This window comes from Alternaria metachromatica (genome assembly GCF_023757995.1).
Source record: "Alternaria metachromatica strain BMP 0045 chromosome Unknown scaffold_11, whole genome shotgun sequence".
In the NCBI taxonomy this organism is placed as follows: Eukaryota; Fungi; Ascomycota; class Dothideomycetes; order Pleosporales; family Pleosporaceae; genus Alternaria; species Alternaria metachromatica.
In genome coordinates this window covers 425,212-443,976 of record NW_026055502.1, presented here as the reverse complement: position 1 = coordinate 443,976, position 18,765 = coordinate 425,212, and the positions used below count along the sequence as shown (strand labels likewise).

Below are 18,765 nucleotides of genomic sequence, written 5' to 3'. Positions count from 1 at the left end.
GCTTATCGGGTCCTGCCGAGGCACGCGTAGCTTCATTGAGATGCGATGCCATTCCATGCCGAATGCGATGGAAATGGGGTCGCGATTCTCTAGTACGCATGCCAGAATGGTATCGAAAAATTAGCGCGTGGTACAGCCCATCTCTGAGTGCTAAACTGAGCTTGGTATCCTGGGTCGCACAGCTCCTCGTAGAAACCGCATGCACTAACAAATATATTCAAGGCGAATTCATTCATCCGCCCCTTTTGACACATCTCTACTAACATCTATTTGTTCGTCCACTTAGCCTGCTCCTTCGCCGCAAAAGCAGCCATACCAATCTTCTGATCCTGGCTTCCAAACAGACCATGGAAAACTCTCCTCTCATACTCCACACCCTCCCTAATACCAAGTTCCTGACTCTTGTTCACAACCTCCTTGGCTGCCTTGACAGCAATGTGGCTGTACCCCGCAATCTTCTCCGCCGTCTTGATAGCCCCGCTAACACACTCCTCGGGTGTCTCGAACACCTTTGCGACAAGACCCCAGTCGCTTGCTTGTTGCGCGGTGATGTTGTCGCCAGTGAGGATGACTTCCATGGCTCTTGACTTTCCAATTGCCTTGGTAAGGCGCTGCGAGCCACCTGCACCGGGTATGACGCCTAGCTTGATCTCGGGTTGTCCGAACACGGCCTTGGGTCCGGCGTACATGATGTCTCCCATCATGGCGAGCTCACAACCTCCACCTAGCGCGTATCCGTTGACTGCGGTGATGAGCGGCTTCTTGAGGAATGTGACGAGGTCGGACCAGGACTCTATGAAGTCTTTGCCGTATGCGTCGCTGAAGGTGAGGTCCTTCATCTCTTTGATGTCGGCACCGGCTGCGAATGCCTTTTCCGATCCGGTGAGGACGATGGCGCCGATGGATTTTGAGGCTTGGAAGTCGCGGAGGGCTTGGTTGATCTCGAGGATGAGGGGGGTGGAAAGGGCGTTGAGGGCTTTGGGACGGTTGATCTGGACTGGGGGTTGTTAGTCCTAGAATAATCCTCGAGGAGTGTATGGTAGTAGTTAAATAGAAGATGGTAACATACTCAAACCAACACCAGGTCGAGCCACCGACACAAGCAAATGCTCGAATGACCTCTCTGTCGCATATCCCCTCGCAAGTCTAGGTAGACCCGTTGATCGGAATTGAGAGGCTACCCTCGGTGTTGATCGAAGTGCCTGCATATTGTATGTGTAGAATTGAGCTTTGACTACGAGTCCAGCTCACAACATGTGTTTACATCGAAAGAGAGCAGATGAGCTCAGAGCTCCAACAAGTGGGTAGCATCGGCACCTCGGTAAAGCGCGCCCGCCAAAACATGCCCGTACCAACATCCCACTTCGACGCGACTAGCGGCACTCGCTACCTTGGTCCTAGCGCGTTCTGGGCGGGCGCCGGCGATCTAAGCCCCAGCCTTGCGACGCATCTCAACTTTTTGACACGATTCCCTCAACAAGACGTCGCCTCCGCATTCACCCACCCACGCCTTCCTACGCGGCGCACCCACTTCACCCCTCGGCCATCACCACACACCCTCCCACCCCCGCCGCGACGCAACCATGGACTCGCCCGAGCCCGATACCCCTTTCAGCGCCGTCACAGCACAAACAACCAAGTACGGGCGCCTGTTCCAGACGTACCTCGACAAGTCAACGCCCTACACACCCTACCGATGGGGCGGCACAGCGACGCTCTTCCTGCTCTTCGGCCTGCGCATCTTCTTCGCCCAGGGCTGGTACATCGTCGCATACTCGCTCGGCATCTACCTGCTGAACCTCTTCCTCGCTTTCCTGTCGCCCAAATTCGACCCCGCGCTCGAGCAAGATGAGGGCATGGAGGACGGCAATGCGAGCGGCTTGCCCACCAAGGAGGACCAGGAGTTTAGGCCGTTTGTCCGCAGGCTGCCCGAGTTCAAGTTCTGGTACTCGACTACCAAGGCGATTGCTATTGGCTTCTTCTGCAGCTGGTTTGAGATTTTCAATTTGCCCGTCTTCTGGCCCGTGTTGGTCGTTTACTGGTTGATTCTTTTTGGCTTGACGAGTGAGTTGATTCTGGGATGTTCGTATGAGGTCAAGGCTGACAGTATTCTAGTGCGACGACAGATTCAACACATGATCAAGTACCGCTACGTCCCTTTCACCGTCGGAAAGACTCGGTACCAGAACGCCAACTAAGTTGGGTCGATCGGCCGACCGTCTGCTTTCACTTCATCGGATAACGGTCTGGAACTTTGGGAAGGTTGCCACCAACGGCTGTTTTTGGGCATGGGCGTCTTTTTCCAGTCCGCGATAGACTTCGAGCTTCCTACTTCGCAACTCGGGGTTGCTCTAGGGAGGGGGTGCTGCCACGATAACGCGTTGGATGTTATATCATGTGTACACGTAGCAGGAAAGCCAAGAAGCTTATATCTTTAATATCAGGACAATGTACTATGTACGCATGCACAGGTGAATACATGTGCAAAGAGAGGATTCTAGGTATCTGGCAACAACTACTGATGTGGGAAACAGCTTTGGGACAAGGAAAAGAAGGACAGGCAGCCACCGATGCTACAAGACAAGGCAACAAGAAGAAAGAAATATACAACAACCTACTCCATACGCAAAGCAGGAGCCTCAAGCTTCAACTCCGCCAAACTCGTCTTCCGCAACCCCACCTTACCATCCTCGCGCTCAATCCCCACCTCCTTTGTGCAAATCCACGTAGACGCATACATGTTAACCCTACAATCATCAGTCAGTCAGCAAAAACAAATCTCCGCGAGAGATGCAAGGGGGGTGAAACATACCGATCAATACAGCTCCCCGGCACCCTAACCGCCACCCTCTTAACCGCGAACCCACACTCGCCAAACACCTTGATATACCACGGTTCCAACCCCGCAGACCGGAGCATAACCCGTCCTTTTACCTTCAACGCGCGGTTCAGCGCCCGGATCTGTTTGACAGCTTGTTGGCCGGACGGTGGGAACCAATCCATGCTATCCATTACCACGACAATGGTGAGTGTACCTGGTCGCATTCTAGCAATGACTTCGGAGATCTCATCTGTGTGGATGCGGAGGCCGTTGAAGGCATTGGGTTTACTGAGTTTGATGTGCGATTTGGGGGAGAGGTATGTGGGGTGGGAGGTTGGTGTGTAGTGTCCCAGGAGGGTGAGGAGGTAGTAGTGGTTTGATGTAGAGAGCAGGGTGGTGTTGATGACGGGCTCGAAAGTGTTGAGCACGTATTCGTAGATTGCGTTTCCAGAACTCGATTTGAGTGCGTCGTCGGAAGGCTCTTCGTGGAACGCCATGTAATCTGCTGCTGCATCCGATTTAGCCACCGCCGGTGTCTTTGTCTCGTCAAAGTCGTCGGTTTTCTTGAAATCGGCTTCGATGACGGCGCGTTGGGCGGGGGGCACGCCGAGCGCTTTCCAGAGCCACTTTTCGTTGCCGAGGATGGCCCAGGTGAGGATCTTGGAGTGCAGCACGGTCTTGATGGAGCGTTGCCAAATTTCTCGTTGTTCGTTCAGGGTGGATGCTGTGCAGAGTTTTTGCACGTCAGAGGTCATGCCTAGGAGGTGGAAGAGCCAGCCTGCGATGGAGAGGGCGTTGCCCGAGCCGCCGGAGTAGTAGAGGCCTTTTGACGAGGAAGAGGAGAATACCGAAGGCCCATTGTGCAGCCAGAACTGGAAGGCTTCGGATGAGAGGTGCGGGCTGAGCTTCTGGATTAGGAGGTTGTGGAAGTCCGGGTGTTTGCCTTCGCCGAAGAGCTTCCATACATCTTGGTAGGGGAGTGCGGTGAAGGCGGCCACTTTGAGCTCGAGGAGGTGGTTTTGCGATGGGTTGAGGTCGACGGCGTGGACGCGGCGGCAGTTCTCGAGACAGAAGGCGAGGATGTTGTCGCCCGCTGAGCCGATTGCTAGGACGACGTCGTTTGAGGTGGGCTTGAGGAGGCGCATGTCTGCTACGTCGTCTTCCCAGGTGAATGCATAGATGTATGAGTCGTTGAATCGGGTGTGTTTAGCCAGGGAAGAGTCGTAGTGGATGCGCCAGTGGTGGTTTTGGTACCATGTGGCCGGGAGTGGGAGACTGGATTGCAGGTTCACCACCGCGGATTCGTAGGCCTTTGAGTGGACTTCGACGTCAGTCTGCGTAGCTCCGGTCTGGAGGTCGAGAGCAGTGAGGTAAGGCGATTCAGTAGCAGCGGCATCAATCTCAGCGAGCTTCTGGGTAGAAGCGCCGTGATCTTTCGAGCAACCGAGCCAGATGAAGTAGGGGAGCTTGATACCGGTGCCGAAGAAGTTGTTGCGAGCGTTGATACTAAGGACTGTGCCAAAGCGGTACTCTAGATAGTCCTACGAATTGTTAGAAGCTATGCTTATTTGATGGAGATTTGACATACACGTCGTGCAGGCTCAAGGTTGACGCGGTCAATCTCAAACCATGTCCGCCAAAACACACGTGAAATCCACATGCAGTGACGATCAATAGCACCACCCATGTAGTTTCTACCCATGAAGTCGACCTGGTTCTGTACGTAAAAGTCGACGACACCGATAACGCCGTTGGGGCTCATCAAGCTGTCGATCGAGTCGATGACAGGGTAGAACTCGGGTATCATGCTGAGAGCATAGCTCATAGTGACAAGCTCAGCACCACCAGCGTCCGCGTTTTCGTCGAGGTCGCGAACAGTTTGCTCTTTGGAGATCAATTCTTTGCGTTCGTATGCTTGCGGTTCGTGTTCGTGGAGACGGAAGGCGCGTGCATCCTGGCAGATGACCTTGACATTCGTCCAGCCGAGACGGGCGAACCTTTTCCGAGCCATCTCGCAGAGGGAGGGAGAGAGGTCGACGACATCTGCATTTGTCAGAAAAGCCTCATGGATTGATTTCTTGTGACTTACAGACTGCGCGAAAGAAGCTCGCCACAGGGACGAAGGTGTTCATCTGTTCAACACTGAGATTCCGTTAGCAAGGTAATCTTGGTTTTAGATACTCCGTGCTTACTTGTGACCAGTTCCCCCACCAATCTGCGATCATTAGCACATCGACCATCATCCAAGCCTACTATCACGTACATCAACCCAGACTGGTCGTTGCGAAATGAGACCTGCTTCGGTACGGTGCTTCAGCTGCGCAGCGACCAGTCCCAGCATATCCTCACGGCCTCGAAGAAGCTTGAGCCGGGTGGCATCGTAGACGTCGGCTTGAGCTTTGTAGAAGCTCTCCTGTTCAGTTGATTAGACAAGTTCCCAGTTCTGTCCCTTCTTCAACGTACCAAAGCATCTTGCTGACTTCCAGATCCGTCTCCAGTATGAGGCTTCAAGAAACACCCATAGATGAACTTGAGGTATGCTTCGAACGTGCTAGGCGCCTGATCTTTGCTCTTCGGTCTGAACGCCAGAGCAAACACCACCGTAAGGAAAACACCAACGAGGCACAGCGTAACCGTAAGCTGGTGAAACGGGTCACTTGGAACAAAACTTGAGAGAGCCTGCATAGCTGCGACTTCACAACAAGACAGTAGAAGCAATGATCAAGAGAGGAGAGGGGGGAACGACAACAAAACAAAAGAAACCCCACAAACACCATGGAGGGGTTATATGAGCCCTCATTGCGAGTCCCCCAAGCATCATTCCGACTTCGGTTCGGTCATCATACATACCCGCATGCCCCAATAGACAAGGTCACCCCGCTGCGCAGCCTGGCGTACGGCTTCGTCCTCGTGTCTCGCGTCACCTACGAGCCAATAGCCCTCACCACATGTTCTGAAGATCGCTCAAACAGCACCCAGACAGCCTACCAGAGAAATCTACCTTCCTTACTATCAGCATTACGGAACTGCCCTGAGTAGACTACCGCTCCACCGCTAGAGGCGGCTATGCAGGGTCCTAATAGAACCGAAAGTATCTCCAGATCTTGAATAGTAAGAGTCTAGAGAGGGAACAAAGACGTCAGTTCGACCTATCGGGTGGAGCTGTTGTTGCGCGTGGGTGAGACGTGCCTGGCAGGTTGGTGTTGAGACGGGGATGGTTGAGGTGGGTCGGCGGCCAATCAGAGAGCGTGAGGGAGGGCGTGCCAGAATGCAGGGACGTCGAACGCATGGAAGGAGCGCGACCGTGGCTCGGCGTTGTTTCCTACATGCAAGTCACTTTGAGTTATCGGGTGCGAGTGATGATCCCGGACGATGTCGGCAGCTGCCAGCCTTGCGCGGGCGGGTTGGCTGGGTGTGAGACGTGAGGACGCACCAGACACTCCGGCGAACCACCTCGAAGGTATTGTAATCATCCTGTATACCAGAGTACATCTTCAATGACCAGTCTGGACCAAGACTAGGCCGCAGTCTAGATCGAAGGTTCATTCTCTTCTTCGCCATGCGTGAGACTTGAGGCGCGGCTATACCACCTGGTAAGCTCATAGAATTGTTGTATCAGCGAGGTGTCTCTTCAATACACCTGAAGGTCAGAGCCAACTCGATGTCGCTGAGCTTGTTCTCCTCCCATGCGCGTTTGCTTGGAAACCCTTGCGTCGCCGGTTGGTGGATGTGCCGGCTGACCTCCAAGTGCCACTGGTGTTAGATCAAGCCGAAGTCTTTGACCAGCACTGTGGCTCACCAGTATAAAGCGTGATTGTAGGATGGAGAGCGAATGTCAATAACTGAAGAGGTATTCCCGGTACGTTATTCGCTTACGTCGTAACGATGTCATCTTTATTTCGTCCTAAAACTTACATATCGCCACGTTGGAGACGGCTTTCAAGAGTTGTGTTGTGCGAGTTGCAAGTGTATCCAAATTCTGCAAGTCTTTGCTATCGGTATCGTGGTGGGACTCGAACCCTCAGACTGGTCATTTTCAAGACCCGTAGCCATCATCTGTGTCAGTATTCCAAGGTTGGGGTAAACGTACTGTAGGATGTCTGAATATCTCGAGGCCATGTGCTGTTCACGCTATATTCAAATCAACTCACAACAAATGACTGAAACCCAACCCTTGTTGTTCATAATCGTTATTTCCGCTATGGTACTATGCTGAAGGTCTAAGTATTATTACAAGCCCGGCATGAGAGTGCACGCATGCAGCGGCTACACCATCACCCAACTACACCTTAGGCGTAGAAGTTGACTGTGTCCTTCTTCTTTGCCTGTACCTCAGCGATAGCATCGACGTAGTGCTCGTGGCTGATCTTCTGGTGACCAGTCCGGAGAGCAATCATACCAGCCTCGACACAAACAGCCTTCAACTGCGCACCACCGAACTCGTCAGTGCTGCGAGCCAACTCTTGCCAGTTGACAGCGTCGTCGACAGTCATCTTCCGTGAGTGGATACGCATAATCTGTGCGCGGGCCTCCTCGTTTGGTAGCGGGAACTCGATCTTCCTGTCCAGACGACCAGAACGAAGCAGAGCGGGGTCCAAGACATCGACTCGGTTCGTCGCGGCAAGTACCTTGACACGGTCATCGGAGGCGAAACCGTCCAGCTGGTTCAGCAGCTCCAACATAGTTCGCTGCACCTCCCTGTCTCCGGACTTCTCGGAATCGAAACGCTTTGTGCCAACGGCATCCAATTCGTCGATGAAGATGATTGAGGGTGCCTTCTCTTTCGCCAGGGCGAAGCAGTCGCGGACCAACTTCGCACCATCTCCAATGAACATTTGTACGAGCTGTGGGCCGGCGAGCTTGAGGAATGTGGCGTCGGTTTGGGCAGCGCAGGCTCGGGCGAGAAGGGTCTTTCCGGTTCCGGGGGGGCCGTACATCAGTGCACCTACGATCGTTAGCACATGTCTAGAGATGAGGACATGAGTTGCTTACCCTTAGGCGCCTTGATGCCAATCTTCTTGAAACGCTCAGCCTCCTTCATGGGCCATACTACAGCCTCGACGAGCTCTTCAATCTGCTTGTCAAGACCTCCAACATCAGTGTACTTCTCAGTTGGCTTCTCGTCGACTTCCATAGCCTTCACCCGACTGTCGTACTCTGCGGGTAGGGTATCGAGGACGAGATATGAGTCCTTATTCACACCAATGAGATCACCGGGCTTCAGCTTCTCATGGTCTACTAGACCGATGAGAGGCAAGAAGATGGTTTGCCGAGTTGAAGTCTTGATGACCGCCGACTTGCCAACGCGGGTGGCGTCTAGGTCAATGTTTGCTCCCTCCTCAGCCGCCTCTTCTGTGACGTCAAGATCAAGGATCTCGACAACGTTTCCGACGAGATATGGTAGTTGCCTATAAGATGTCAGTGTGTTGTCCACGAAGTCGCCTCAGTCCAGCGCGCTGCGGGGTGACAGCAAGCACGTCAACGACATACCTGTTGTTCTCGATCTTCTCTAGGTTGTCCTTGATCTTCTCGTTCATAGAAGCCTTCTCGTGTGTGAGCCGTTGGAACTCGCTCTTCATGATGCGCATGTCGTTCTCCAGTAACCGTTTGCGCGCGACGATGTCTCGTGTGCTTGAGTTCAGGATCTCTTCGTCGAGCTGCTCCTCCTCTGGTTCCGCATCCTGCATCTCTGCATCGCCATCAGCCTTCTTTCCGTCCTTGCCTCCGTCTTTCTTGTCATCGTCCTTCTTCTCTTCCTTCTCGTGGCGCTCAAGGTCGTCGAGATCTTCGAGTGTGGACATGGTGGCGGTGTTGTGAGAGCGACGTTACGCGGTGGGGGGTGATAGGGATGACTGGGTCGGTGCAAGAGTGATGGTGGTGAATGACGCCGACAAAGAGGTTGTTGTGGTGCGGCGGTGATGTGGAGCTGTAGAGGCAGCTATGGATTACGAAGGTACGCACCAGTGCACGGTGAGAGACCCTAGCTCCGATTGTCTTGGCGTCTGTGAACGCCGATCCGTCGCGCGCAACAACGCGCGATAGATAGGTGGTGTCATTCTGTCAGTTTGCAGCTCGATCAAGGAAACTGCGATAGTACTAGAGGGTAAATTTAGAGATCATGCAGTTCTATACGAAAGGAGCTGTGCGAACACTCGCCCGCAGGTATGGACAAAATTCAACACGTGTGATTAGTACGATGATGCTAAGTAGGTTCAGTTTGCTAAGCAACAATGATGGTGTTTAATGGAGATGTTTCATGTGAGGTGAAGGTGATCGTACTGGTGAAGGAAACAGGAAGCAACTGCGATGGGCTTTTAGGTACACACCATCTCGTGTGCGTCAACGCCTACACATGGGTTGGAGCATTCGCATGCAAGCGAGGTGTCTGAACGTCGGTTAATAAATGTCTTAGATGCCTACATAGGGCTACTTACTATTCGTTATAGTGGCCTAAAGGCCCTGTTCGAGAATACGCATACTGGCATTATGGTCGTTGCGCTTGTCGTTGAGGGGACCGCAAAAGCCCCGCGATATATTTGTTCAAGTTTTCAAAATCTTCATCCACTCCTCAACGAGGCACCTTGGCCTAATGGTAAGGCGTTGCTTTCCGGTGGCAAAGATTGTGGGTTCGAGTCCCACAGGTGTCGTTCTTTTTGCGGTCGTCTGGTCGGCTTCTTTTTGCGTCTTTCTGCATCTTTTTGCCTTTGTTCCCACCTTGTCAGAATTCGCTCTTCGGATCGTGAGGCATGCCAACGAGGCCACTCACTGGAATTCACGCTAGCCCAATTCTAGTATAGTCTTAAACCTATGACTGGGCGAACCTTCCTCGTTCAAGTTGTGGTGCAAAGATCCGAGGTCGCGTTCGGTGGTTAGAGAGCGCTCTTGCCATACTAAGCTCCTGACATCCGAATCTCCTTACCTAGGTATCACCAACCCACCACGTTCTTTTGCTGCACTACATGCTATTGAGTTTGGTATCTCGTGTGTAGCGATTCTGATTGATTCCCTTTCGTGCTTGACAAATCTGTGTCATGTTTACGGCAAGAGCACTCCGGTGCGCTCATGCCACACCTATCGCCCGACGTGCCGCGCTTCACCCACCATATCTACAGGTTGGTCTGGACACACCGCATTTTTTACAGTACTAACCAAAATGCTAGGCGTCAATTCGCTTAAACTCGTCATCCGCCGTTGATACGGTCAATGAGCAAAGTACGCAAGATGAGAAACAAACAGATGCTCCGCAACAGGAGGAGGTTGAACGGCGGGTTCCAGAAACACCTGGTCTCGACGCCTCCCTTGGTGTAGAGAACATGAACAAAGCCAGGCGACTACACTTTGAGATTAAGAAACTTGCCCATGAGCTTGATCGGATATATGGTCGACAACGCATCGTCCGGAAAGTAAGCCCATATAGAGTGCGAATTGGGGCTACACCTTTTGCGTTCAACAAGCGCGCCGAGTCCGAGACGCACCCTGAAGTCCGAGAAGGGAAGATGTTCCTTGTCGATAGACTAATACCAAGCATCTGGTTGCGGGACAATTGTCAATGCAAAGTTTGCACGCATGACGCCACCAAGCAACGACTTCTGGATACATTTTCCATCCCCGAGGACATCTCGATCAAGTCGTACTCGGCTGAAACAAGAGGGTCTGAGACGGTCCACAGAATTGAATGGAGTGATGGACATGAAAGCGAATACTCGGGGCCTTTTCTCTCCCAAGCTATAAACAACGCGAGGTTGAAGGCCGTACAGCGTCAAGCTTTGGTCGACATCAAACCCTGGGACTCATCCATCGCTTCGGACCCACCAAAGACCCTGTATGCTAACGCGATGAATCCTAACAGCAACGACCTACTTTTCAGGCTGCGCAGATTCGGATTCTGCTACGTCGATGAGACGCCTTTCGAGAACCCAGAGGCCACGAAGAAGATGCTGCAAAAAATTGCCTTTATTAGGGAAACGCACTACGGCGGCTTTTACGACTTCACGGCCGACCTAGCGAGCAAGGATACCGCATACACCAACATCGCACTAGAAGCACATACAGACACTACCTACTTCTCCGACCCAGCCGGCCTACAGGCTTTCCACCTCCTTTCCCACACCGACGGTGAAGGCGGTGCAAGTCTTCTTGTCGACGGCTTCAAAGCTGCGGACGAACTCTGGCACACCGACCGCAAAGCATATGAGATTCTCTCAACGGTGAATGTTCATGGACACGCCTCAGGCAACGAAGGCATTTCAATACAACCCTACCGTGGCTTCCCCGTCCTCGAGCACGACACCGCTACAGGCGACTTGCTCCGCGTCCGGTGGAACACGTCAGATAGAGCATCTATTGAGCTTCCTATCGAAGAAGTTGAGACGTGGTACGACGCAGCTCGAAAATTTGACGCGATACTCAAGAAGAAGGAGAATGAGTATTGGGAACAGCTTGTGCCGGGTAGAGTGCTCATCTTCGACAACTGGAGAGTGCTGCATGGACGGAGCAGCTTCACAGGGAAGCGCAGGATCTGTGGGGCGTACATCAATAGGGATGATTGGATTAGCAAGTTCAAGATGCGGCATTTTGGAAAAGAGAATGTGCTGAAGGGGTTGGCTGTAAACTAAGGATGGGAGTAAGGGGGTATCAAAGAAATAGAAAGTATCGAGATGTCGTGTTACTGCGCGGATATCACTAGTCGTGTTTGTGTGGAACACATTCTCAACGGCCAAAAGTAGTGTGCTGAAACTTGATGTCTGGTTCATCAGAACTTATGTACACCCGCACTATAAGGAAACCATTCTCTTCTCTTGTATCAAACGTTTACCGGCCACCCCTCTCCTGTTCCAGCTCCAACTCAGCCTGACGGTAGTACTTGGCAGTGTCCACGCCGTGGTAAGGGTGGTTGACAAAGTTTGGCCATGCGAGGATGTGCGAAAATGTGGAGGAGTAACGCGAGTTCCTGTGTGCAACTCCCTGCATGTACTCGGTCATCTCGGTGGTTCCGTACAGCGACTCGCCCTTCTTGACCTTGTCGACCATCTCGCGCATGTCCATCTCGACCTCGCGGCGGTTCTCGCGGGCACCGTAGAAGCGCACTGCCGTAGAAGTTAGTGTCCAATCCAATCTTCTCTATGTCCGGACTGGTTCCACATACTGCATGACCTCGAGTAGACGAAAACGAAGGCTCCGGTAAGACCGACAGCACCGCTCAGTCGCATAATGGGGGCGAAACCGCCCTTGCCGACCATGGAGGGCGAGATCTTCTCCCAGTACATCATCAATCCAGGGCTCAAGGCTCCGAGCGCGGCACCTTGCGCCCAGTCGGACGGACGGGCATACCGAATGACTCGCTTGAAGTGTCTTCATCTGCAGTCAGTACTCGCATGCGTTGGGTATCGTAGAGGAGCGTACGGGTCATTGTCGATGAGCTGCCATGCATTAGCTACCACCACCCATTGCGCATCTTTTCGCGCTGCAATTGACTCACAGGATACTCTCCAGTGGGGATCTTGTCCGGCACAACGGCCTGGTGCCTGACGTAAGCGTCCTGAGCAGACATGGTGGTGTTGGGGACTCTACTGCGGAGATGTCTGGGCGGGATCGCGAAGTGAGGTTCACACGGGCGGCAAGTGCCGCATGCGGGCTTTGGCCTAGTGGCTCAGAGCTCCCGCGACGCCATTCTCTCTACTTTTATTTCCTTGGCGCGTCACACCCCATCACCCATCGACCAACTTCGTGCGCCAACAATGCGCGCCGGCCCCTTCACGTGCGCCCAACAACGACACCGATTGCGATCATGGCTATGAAAGTGGACGACATGGAGGACGTCAAGCCCACGGGCTTGTCAATGTCAAATGGCCTCGACGGCGCGTCCGCTGCGCATGCGACCGACTCGTCCAACGCACACGCCCGCCCGACTGTCGCCGACTTGCACGGAGAGAACCACTTCGCGCAGGTAGCGAGGAAGAACTGGCTTACCGCCAAGAAGACGCCAAAAGTGCGACCTGAAGTGGTCAAGAAAGAGCTATGGGACGAGCTGGAGAATGTCGACTTTGCATACTCGTCGCTTCTGATCTTGGAGAACCTACAGCTTCTGGAGAGATACCTGTGGCCTGGATTTACCGAGGATGCATCGAACTACCACCATCTGCTGTTGGCACTTATGGTTAATGTTAAGAGGAGGGAGAACCTGGCATCATGGGGTGAGTTGCTCCAATTCCTAGCATGCACGACATGTACTGACGTTATATAGACCACTTTGCGAGCAAGCCCGCCGAATTCTCCTCCTTCTTCCGCCGCATACTGTCCATGACCGTAGACCCGTCGCAGCCAAGTAAGATCCGCACACAGCTCGTATCCTTCGTCATCGGCGCCTTCCAATCACTAGACAGCGGTCTTGTGCGGAAGGAGTGCGCGCCTCTGGTCGGCATATCGATATGGCAGAACCTCCACTCGGACGCCGTGCGCGAGCAGTACTTCGAGGAGCACAGCATGTTGCGCAAGGCATGGAGGGCTGCATCCAAGCGATTTGATGCTGGCGACGAAGCACTACAGGCTCGGTTACGATTCGAGCGGTCTTGGATCTACACACTTCTCCTGGACTTCATCGACAGGCTATATAACAGCACTAGCAGAGAAGAGACGAGGGACAACATGGCCTACTGTGAGCGCTTCATGGAGCTTCTGGTAGACCTACAGAGCCAGCTGCCAACAAGGAGATATGTCAACACGCTTTTACAAGACCTGAACATGCTCCCAGCCATTCGGCTGTCGCCCATGTACACGGACGAAGATAACGGCCTTTTCCGGGACCTTTTCGACTTGCTGAGCCACTTCACCAACTTCCCCATCGAGGATCAGACAGGCCGTCAGTTGTCCAAACTCGAATACGACCAACAGCATTACGACACGCTGGCAAAGCTGCAACGGACGGGCTATGCTGCTTTCCAGGAGAAGCTTCAGTTGATGGCCCTGGCGAACTACAGTAGCATCGGAAACCGGGAAGAGCTGGATGGCCATTTGCGCACACTGAGCGACACCGAGCTCGTTGAGCTTTGCTCTCTCATGGGCCTACGAACAGAGTACCCCACCACGACCTACCTGGTGCGCGACCGAGCTTTCTACATGGAGACCCTGATTGCGCTTGTAGAAAAGCGACCGACTTTCAAGGATAATGTCCGCGAGATGCCCGTATTACCAACAGAGAAGGTCCTGTACGAGACTACCTTCCTGCGAAACGAGTCTTACGACGGATCAAGACCACTAGCTATACCCAAGCTGAACCTTCAGTACCTGACCATGGGCGACTTCTTGTGGAGGTCCTTCATTCTGTACCGCGCCGAATCATTCTACGGCATCCGGAAGGACATTGAGGATGTGGTGAAGCGCGTGAAGCCCAAGGGTAAAGGTGTCAACACCAAGTTCGGTGGCGTTTCCAAGATGTCACTCCCTATCATGAAGCCTGCTATCGTCGACGTAGCACCTTCCAAGGTAGGCGAGCAGCACCCAGCATACGTTCGTGCCGAGATCATATTGGACGTCAGTCGCCTGCAACACCCGGTACGAAGGGATTGGGAACAGCTTAGACCGGATGATGTCGTCTTCCTCCTTGCTGTTGAGGGCAAAGACGACGTACCCATGCGTAATGGTCACCGCGAAGATGTCACAACTGGAGAACAGCTTGGCTTGCACCGAATGAGATGCGCCCAGGTGGTTCAAGTTCTGGACGACAAAGGCCGGCCTCTGCGCGAACAAGGCCGTGACGATGGCTTTGGACCTCGGGTGCGCCAACGACGACTCCTTGTCAATATCGACGCGAAGCAGTACCAGACCGACATGGATCAAACTGCCGAAGGAAGGCCAGACGTTTACGAGCACATCAACATGATTGTCCGTCGGAGAGGACGGGAAAACAACTTCCTGCCCATTTTAGAATCCATCAAGCGCCTGACCCTCTCAGACATCCCAGCACCATCTTGGCTCCAAGAGGTCTTCCTAGGATATGGTGATCCCGCATCGGCAACGTACAAGCGCCTCCCTAACCGATTGAACAAGATAGATTTCCGGGATACCTTCTTGGACTGGCAGCACCTGATCGAGGCAATGCCTGGCAAGTCTATCGAACCCCACGAGGACGCACAGACATCGTTTGGGCCTCCATACGTTGTGGAGTACCCTGCTGCAGGTGAACCAAACATCGCACCTCCTCGAGCATCCAAAAAGCGGCGTCGCGACCAGAAAGTGGTTGCACAACCTCTGCATGAATCGCTTCACGTATCCTCGTACAAACCGCCGAACATGGGGCCATACCCTGCAGATGCGCCGAGGCTGAATGCGGTCAGATTTACACCTGCCCAAATTGAAGCCATCACCTCGGGCACACAACCTGGTCTCACGGTGGTGCTCGGACCCCCGGGTACCGGCAAGACGGACGTCGCGACCCAAATTATATCCAATCTATACCACAACTTCCCGGACCAGCGGACTTTGCTCGTTGCGCACAGTAATCAGGCGCTTAACCAGCTCTTCCAAAAGATTACGGCGCTTGACATCGATGAGCGTCATCTTCTGCGTTTGGGTCATGGTGAAGAGGACCTTGAGACTGATGTCAGTTACAGCAAGCATGGACGTGTAGAGTCGTTCCTCGAGAGAGGGCAGTACTATCTGTCTGAAGTTGATCGCTTGGCGAAGAACTTCAATGCGCCCGGTGCTCATGGTAGCTCGTGCGAGACTGCAGACTACTTCAACCTTGTATATGTGAAGCCAGCATGGACGCAATACTGGGATAGTATTACAACCGAGGACACAAGTGTTGACCAGATAATCACTGAATTCCCATTTAGAGACTACTTCTCAAACGCACCACAGCCTCTCTTCCCTCAAGCAGCAGATCGCGAGCAAATCCTTGAGATTGCGCAAGGCTGCTATCGCCATGTCGAGAAGATCTTCACTGAGCTTGAGGACATCCGTCCGTTTGAGATCCTGCGGAACCCGCGAGATAAGGCGAACTATTTGCTGATCAAGGAAGCCCGTATTATTGCCATGACATCGACACACGCCGCCATGCGAAGACAAGAGATTGCTTCACTAGGCTTCCACTACGACAATGTCATCATGGAAGAAGCCGCTCAGATCACCGAGATCGAGAACTTCATCCCCCTCGCATTGCAAAACCCCAAGGACGGCGAACTTCCTTTACAGCGCATCGTCCTCTGCGGTGACCATCTCCAAAACTCGCCCGTCATCCAAAACCTCGCTTTCCGTCAGTATGCTAACTTGGAGCAATCCCTCTTCCAACGCCTGGTTCGTCTCGGTGTGCCGACTATCATGCTCGACCAGCAAGGTCGTGCTCGCCCGTCCATCGCCGAACTCTACAAGTGGCGCTACCCCTCATTATCGAACCTGCCATCCGTCCTGTCCAAGCCCGAGTTTCAGATCGCCAACCCAGGCTTCAAGCACGAGTACCAGTTCATCGACGTCCAGGACTACAAGGGCAAGGGTGAAGACCAACCTACACCGCACTGGATGATCAATCTGGGTGAAGCTGAGTACGCAGTCGCGCTGTTCATGTACATGCGTCTCCTGGGTTATCCAGCGAGCAAGATATCCATCTTGACCACGTATGCCGGACAGAAGAGTCTGATCAACGACGTGTTGGGGCACAAGTGCAAGAACAACCCCCTCTTCGGCCGCCCAAAGATCGTCGCGACGGTGGACAAGTACCAGGGTGAGCAGAATGACTGTAAGTACCATCCACCCCCTCCCTAACCTCGATGTGTACTAACATACCCTCAAGACATCATCCTCTCCCTAGTCCGCACCCGCGCAATCGGCTACCTCCGCGACATCCGCCGCCTCACCGTCGCCCTCTCGCGCGCCCGTCTGGGCCTCTACATCCTCGGCCGCCGCTCCGTCTTCGAATCCGTCTTCGAGCTCAAACCCGCCTTCGACATCCTCCTCCAACGCCCCGACAAGCTTACGCTCGTCACCGACGAAATGTTCGGCGAAACACAACGACCTGCCGAACAATCCGGAAATGTGGAGGGCGAAGCCGAGATGCAGGATGTAGAGCATTTGGGCAAATATGTGTATGAGATGACCAAAGCGAAGGTCGAGGCTATGAAGGCGAATGGAGGCGTTATGCCCACGAGGGAGGTTACGATGGGTGAGGCGACTGGTGGTGGGGGCAAGGACGAGGATGAGGATGATGATAGGCCTGAGAATGTGCTTATCCCTGAGGAGGTGAATGAGGAGTTTGATGATGAGGATGAGGAGGATGCGGTGGTGGATTGAAGAATGCGCTGGTCAAAAGGTTTGAAGGGGGATTGCATGATATGGGGATGGAACGATGGGGTATTGCATAGATTGGCGTAATGTTTGTATGTTTAGTTCTTATTTGATGGGGTTGAGATGAGTTGGAGGGTAGATGTCAGAAGACGAAAGATACCAGATCGATCATCGCCCGAGTGGCATGCACATTTCTTGCTCGAAACTTGCTGGGTATGTCGTGGTGTAGGGTTGTGATGCTCTCATAAATCCTCCCAGTATTTCTTTTTTGTTCAAAAAGGCCAGCGCTCTCCGCAGGACCATATATTCAACCCAGGCGGTTTTTTGTTCATTCAAAGGCTCGAAAGGAGGGAGAAGACATGAGGATTTTGCTCAGCGTATTCAGACAAAACACAGAAAGAAAACATGTTTTGGTGAAGCCTTATATTTTGGGAGAAAGCACGGAGAGACTCCGATCATCGGCACTCAGTAGAGACCTTTTTAGAGAGAAGCAGGAAATCTTTCATTTCCTCTGTTTCTTACAATTTGGAACTCTGGAGCTTTGCGCAGGAAGACGACATGCACTAGTCTTCTTTGTGTTTCGCATGCTGTAGAGAGAGCACAGGAGGAAATGCTCGGATCATTTAGAGCTTGTATTGTCATTTTGATGGACAAGAAAATGTTGTAGTAGTTTTCGTCGAGTTTGGGCGCAGGAAGACAACATCCCATATTCAAGGTGTACTTTTGGAGAAGACAGAAAGGCGGAGTCCGTCTCATCCTTGGCTTGAATGTCACTTTTAATGGGAAGTGATTTTCGGGTATGCGCTTCTTGAGTTCCTGGCGCAGGAAGACGGCATGTTGCTTCAGTCCATAATTTTGAGGAAAGGAGCAGGAGGATCCAGACCATGCTATGTGTTGATATATCTTTTTGGTGGATAATAAGAAGTTTGTGGATGAGAGAACAGTGGTCGGCGAGGGGAGGAGGTGTTTATATACCCGTCTTCGTCTAGCGCATTTGTGGTATAGTATGGTTAGTCGTGGACAGGTCTCATGGGAACTTAGAACGCCATTTTAGGAGTAAGCGCGAAGTGTGCAGGGAGGCACAGGACGACGCACGCCACCATCTTCGAATTGTTCGTCGATTTTGGTATTCCGAAAGGGAGGTTTTGGTTCGGAGAAACGACATCAGCAGTATTCCTGCTCGTTTGGGTGTACATCTGGAGACGAACGACGGCTCCGTCCCATGACAGGAACCCTTGTACGTTTTCGGGTAGAACAAGAAGAGGGATTCAGATAGAAGAAGAGAGGTAGCAAAGCTGAAGGCTGTTTATATATGGTAGGCGCCGTCACACTGCACACGTCTCTCATAAAATGCTCCTTAAAGAACTTTAGAGGTAAATTTCATCTTGTGTAGATATGTCGAGAACAGCGCCGGCAACCATCCCAATGCTGCTCAAAGTTCTTGGTCCTGCAGACTGAGACTTTGGTGCAAGAAAGCAGACATCTAAGATCTTCTTGTAGTTTTTTACCAAGGCTTTGGGGAAAGAAGAGAGCACTCAGTCTCATGAGCGGCGATTGCATCCGTTTTGGAGAATACAAAGAACTGTGTGGATGGAAGAAGAGCGAGGAGCAGTGCATGTAGTCGTTTATATACCGTTTCCCTGCTACTAGCTAGTACAAAGCTGTTT

The 18,765-nt window shown here is 52.8% G+C and overlaps 7 protein-coding genes and 1 non-coding gene across 8 annotated transcripts; 4 read left to right on the top strand and 4 right to left on the bottom strand.

The window, feature by feature from the left end:
* Positions 1-266: 266 nt before the first annotated feature.
* On the bottom strand, positions 267-1,208 carry ECHS1 (putative enoyl-CoA hydratase, mitochondrial; the record flags this gene model as incomplete). Its single annotated transcript, XM_049332510.1, has 2 exons — positions 267-997; positions 1,070-1,208. 2 exons carry the CDS (start codon positions 1,206-1,208, stop codon positions 267-269), a joined length of 870 nt encoding a protein of 289 aa, XP_049188318.1.
* A 375-nt stretch (positions 1,209-1,583) lies between these two features.
* J4E83_005591 (uncharacterized protein) lies at positions 1,584-2,198 on the top strand (the record flags this gene model as incomplete). The annotated part of the gene is made up of 2 exons (XM_049332509.1): positions 1,584-2,064; positions 2,116-2,198. 2 exons carry the CDS (start codon positions 1,584-1,586, stop codon positions 2,196-2,198), a joined length of 564 nt encoding a protein of 187 aa, XP_049188317.1.
* A 416-nt stretch (positions 2,199-2,614) lies between these two features.
* J4E83_005590 (uncharacterized protein) lies at positions 2,615-4,832 on the bottom strand (the record flags this gene model as incomplete). The annotated part of the gene is made up of 3 exons (XM_049332508.1): positions 2,615-2,747; positions 2,813-4,362; positions 4,410-4,832. 3 exons carry the CDS (start codon positions 4,830-4,832, stop codon positions 2,615-2,617), a joined length of 2,106 nt encoding a protein of 701 aa, XP_049188316.1.
* Positions 4,833-7,110: 2,278 nt separating this feature from the next.
* Positions 7,111-8,622, bottom strand: RPT5 (26S proteasome regulatory subunit 6A; the record flags this gene model as incomplete). The annotated part of the gene is made up of 3 exons (XM_049332507.1): positions 7,111-7,766; positions 7,814-8,229; positions 8,312-8,622. The coding sequence occupies 3 exons, from the start codon at positions 8,620-8,622 to the stop codon at positions 7,111-7,113; spliced, it is 1,383 nt and encodes a 460-aa protein (XP_049188315.1).
* Positions 8,623-9,396: 774 nt separating this feature from the next.
* On the top strand, positions 9,397-9,468 carry J4E83_005588. Its single transcript has one exon. It is a non-coding gene; the product is annotated as a tRNA-Arg (tRNA).
* Positions 9,469-9,883: 415 nt separating this feature from the next.
* J4E83_005587 (uncharacterized protein) lies at positions 9,884-11,436 on the top strand (the record flags this gene model as incomplete). The annotated part of the gene is made up of 2 exons (XM_049332506.1): positions 9,884-9,904; positions 9,982-11,436. 2 exons carry the CDS (start codon positions 9,884-9,886, stop codon positions 11,434-11,436), a joined length of 1,476 nt encoding a protein of 491 aa, XP_049188314.1.
* Positions 11,437-11,632: 196 nt separating this feature from the next.
* J4E83_005586 (uncharacterized protein) lies at positions 11,633-12,371 on the bottom strand (the record flags this gene model as incomplete). The annotated part of the gene is made up of 4 exons (XM_049332505.1): positions 11,633-11,907; positions 11,967-12,172; positions 12,224-12,240; positions 12,300-12,371. 4 exons carry the CDS (start codon positions 12,369-12,371, stop codon positions 11,633-11,635), a joined length of 570 nt encoding a protein of 189 aa, XP_049188313.1.
* Positions 12,372-12,608: 237 nt separating this feature from the next.
* On the top strand, positions 12,609-17,104 carry J4E83_005585 (uncharacterized protein; the record flags this gene model as incomplete). Its single annotated transcript, XM_049332504.1, has 3 exons — positions 12,609-13,014; positions 13,065-16,553; positions 16,608-17,104. The coding sequence occupies 3 exons, from the start codon at positions 12,609-12,611 to the stop codon at positions 17,102-17,104; spliced, it is 4,392 nt and encodes a 1,463-aa protein (XP_049188312.1).
* Between the last annotated feature and the right edge of the window lie 1,661 nt (positions 17,105-18,765).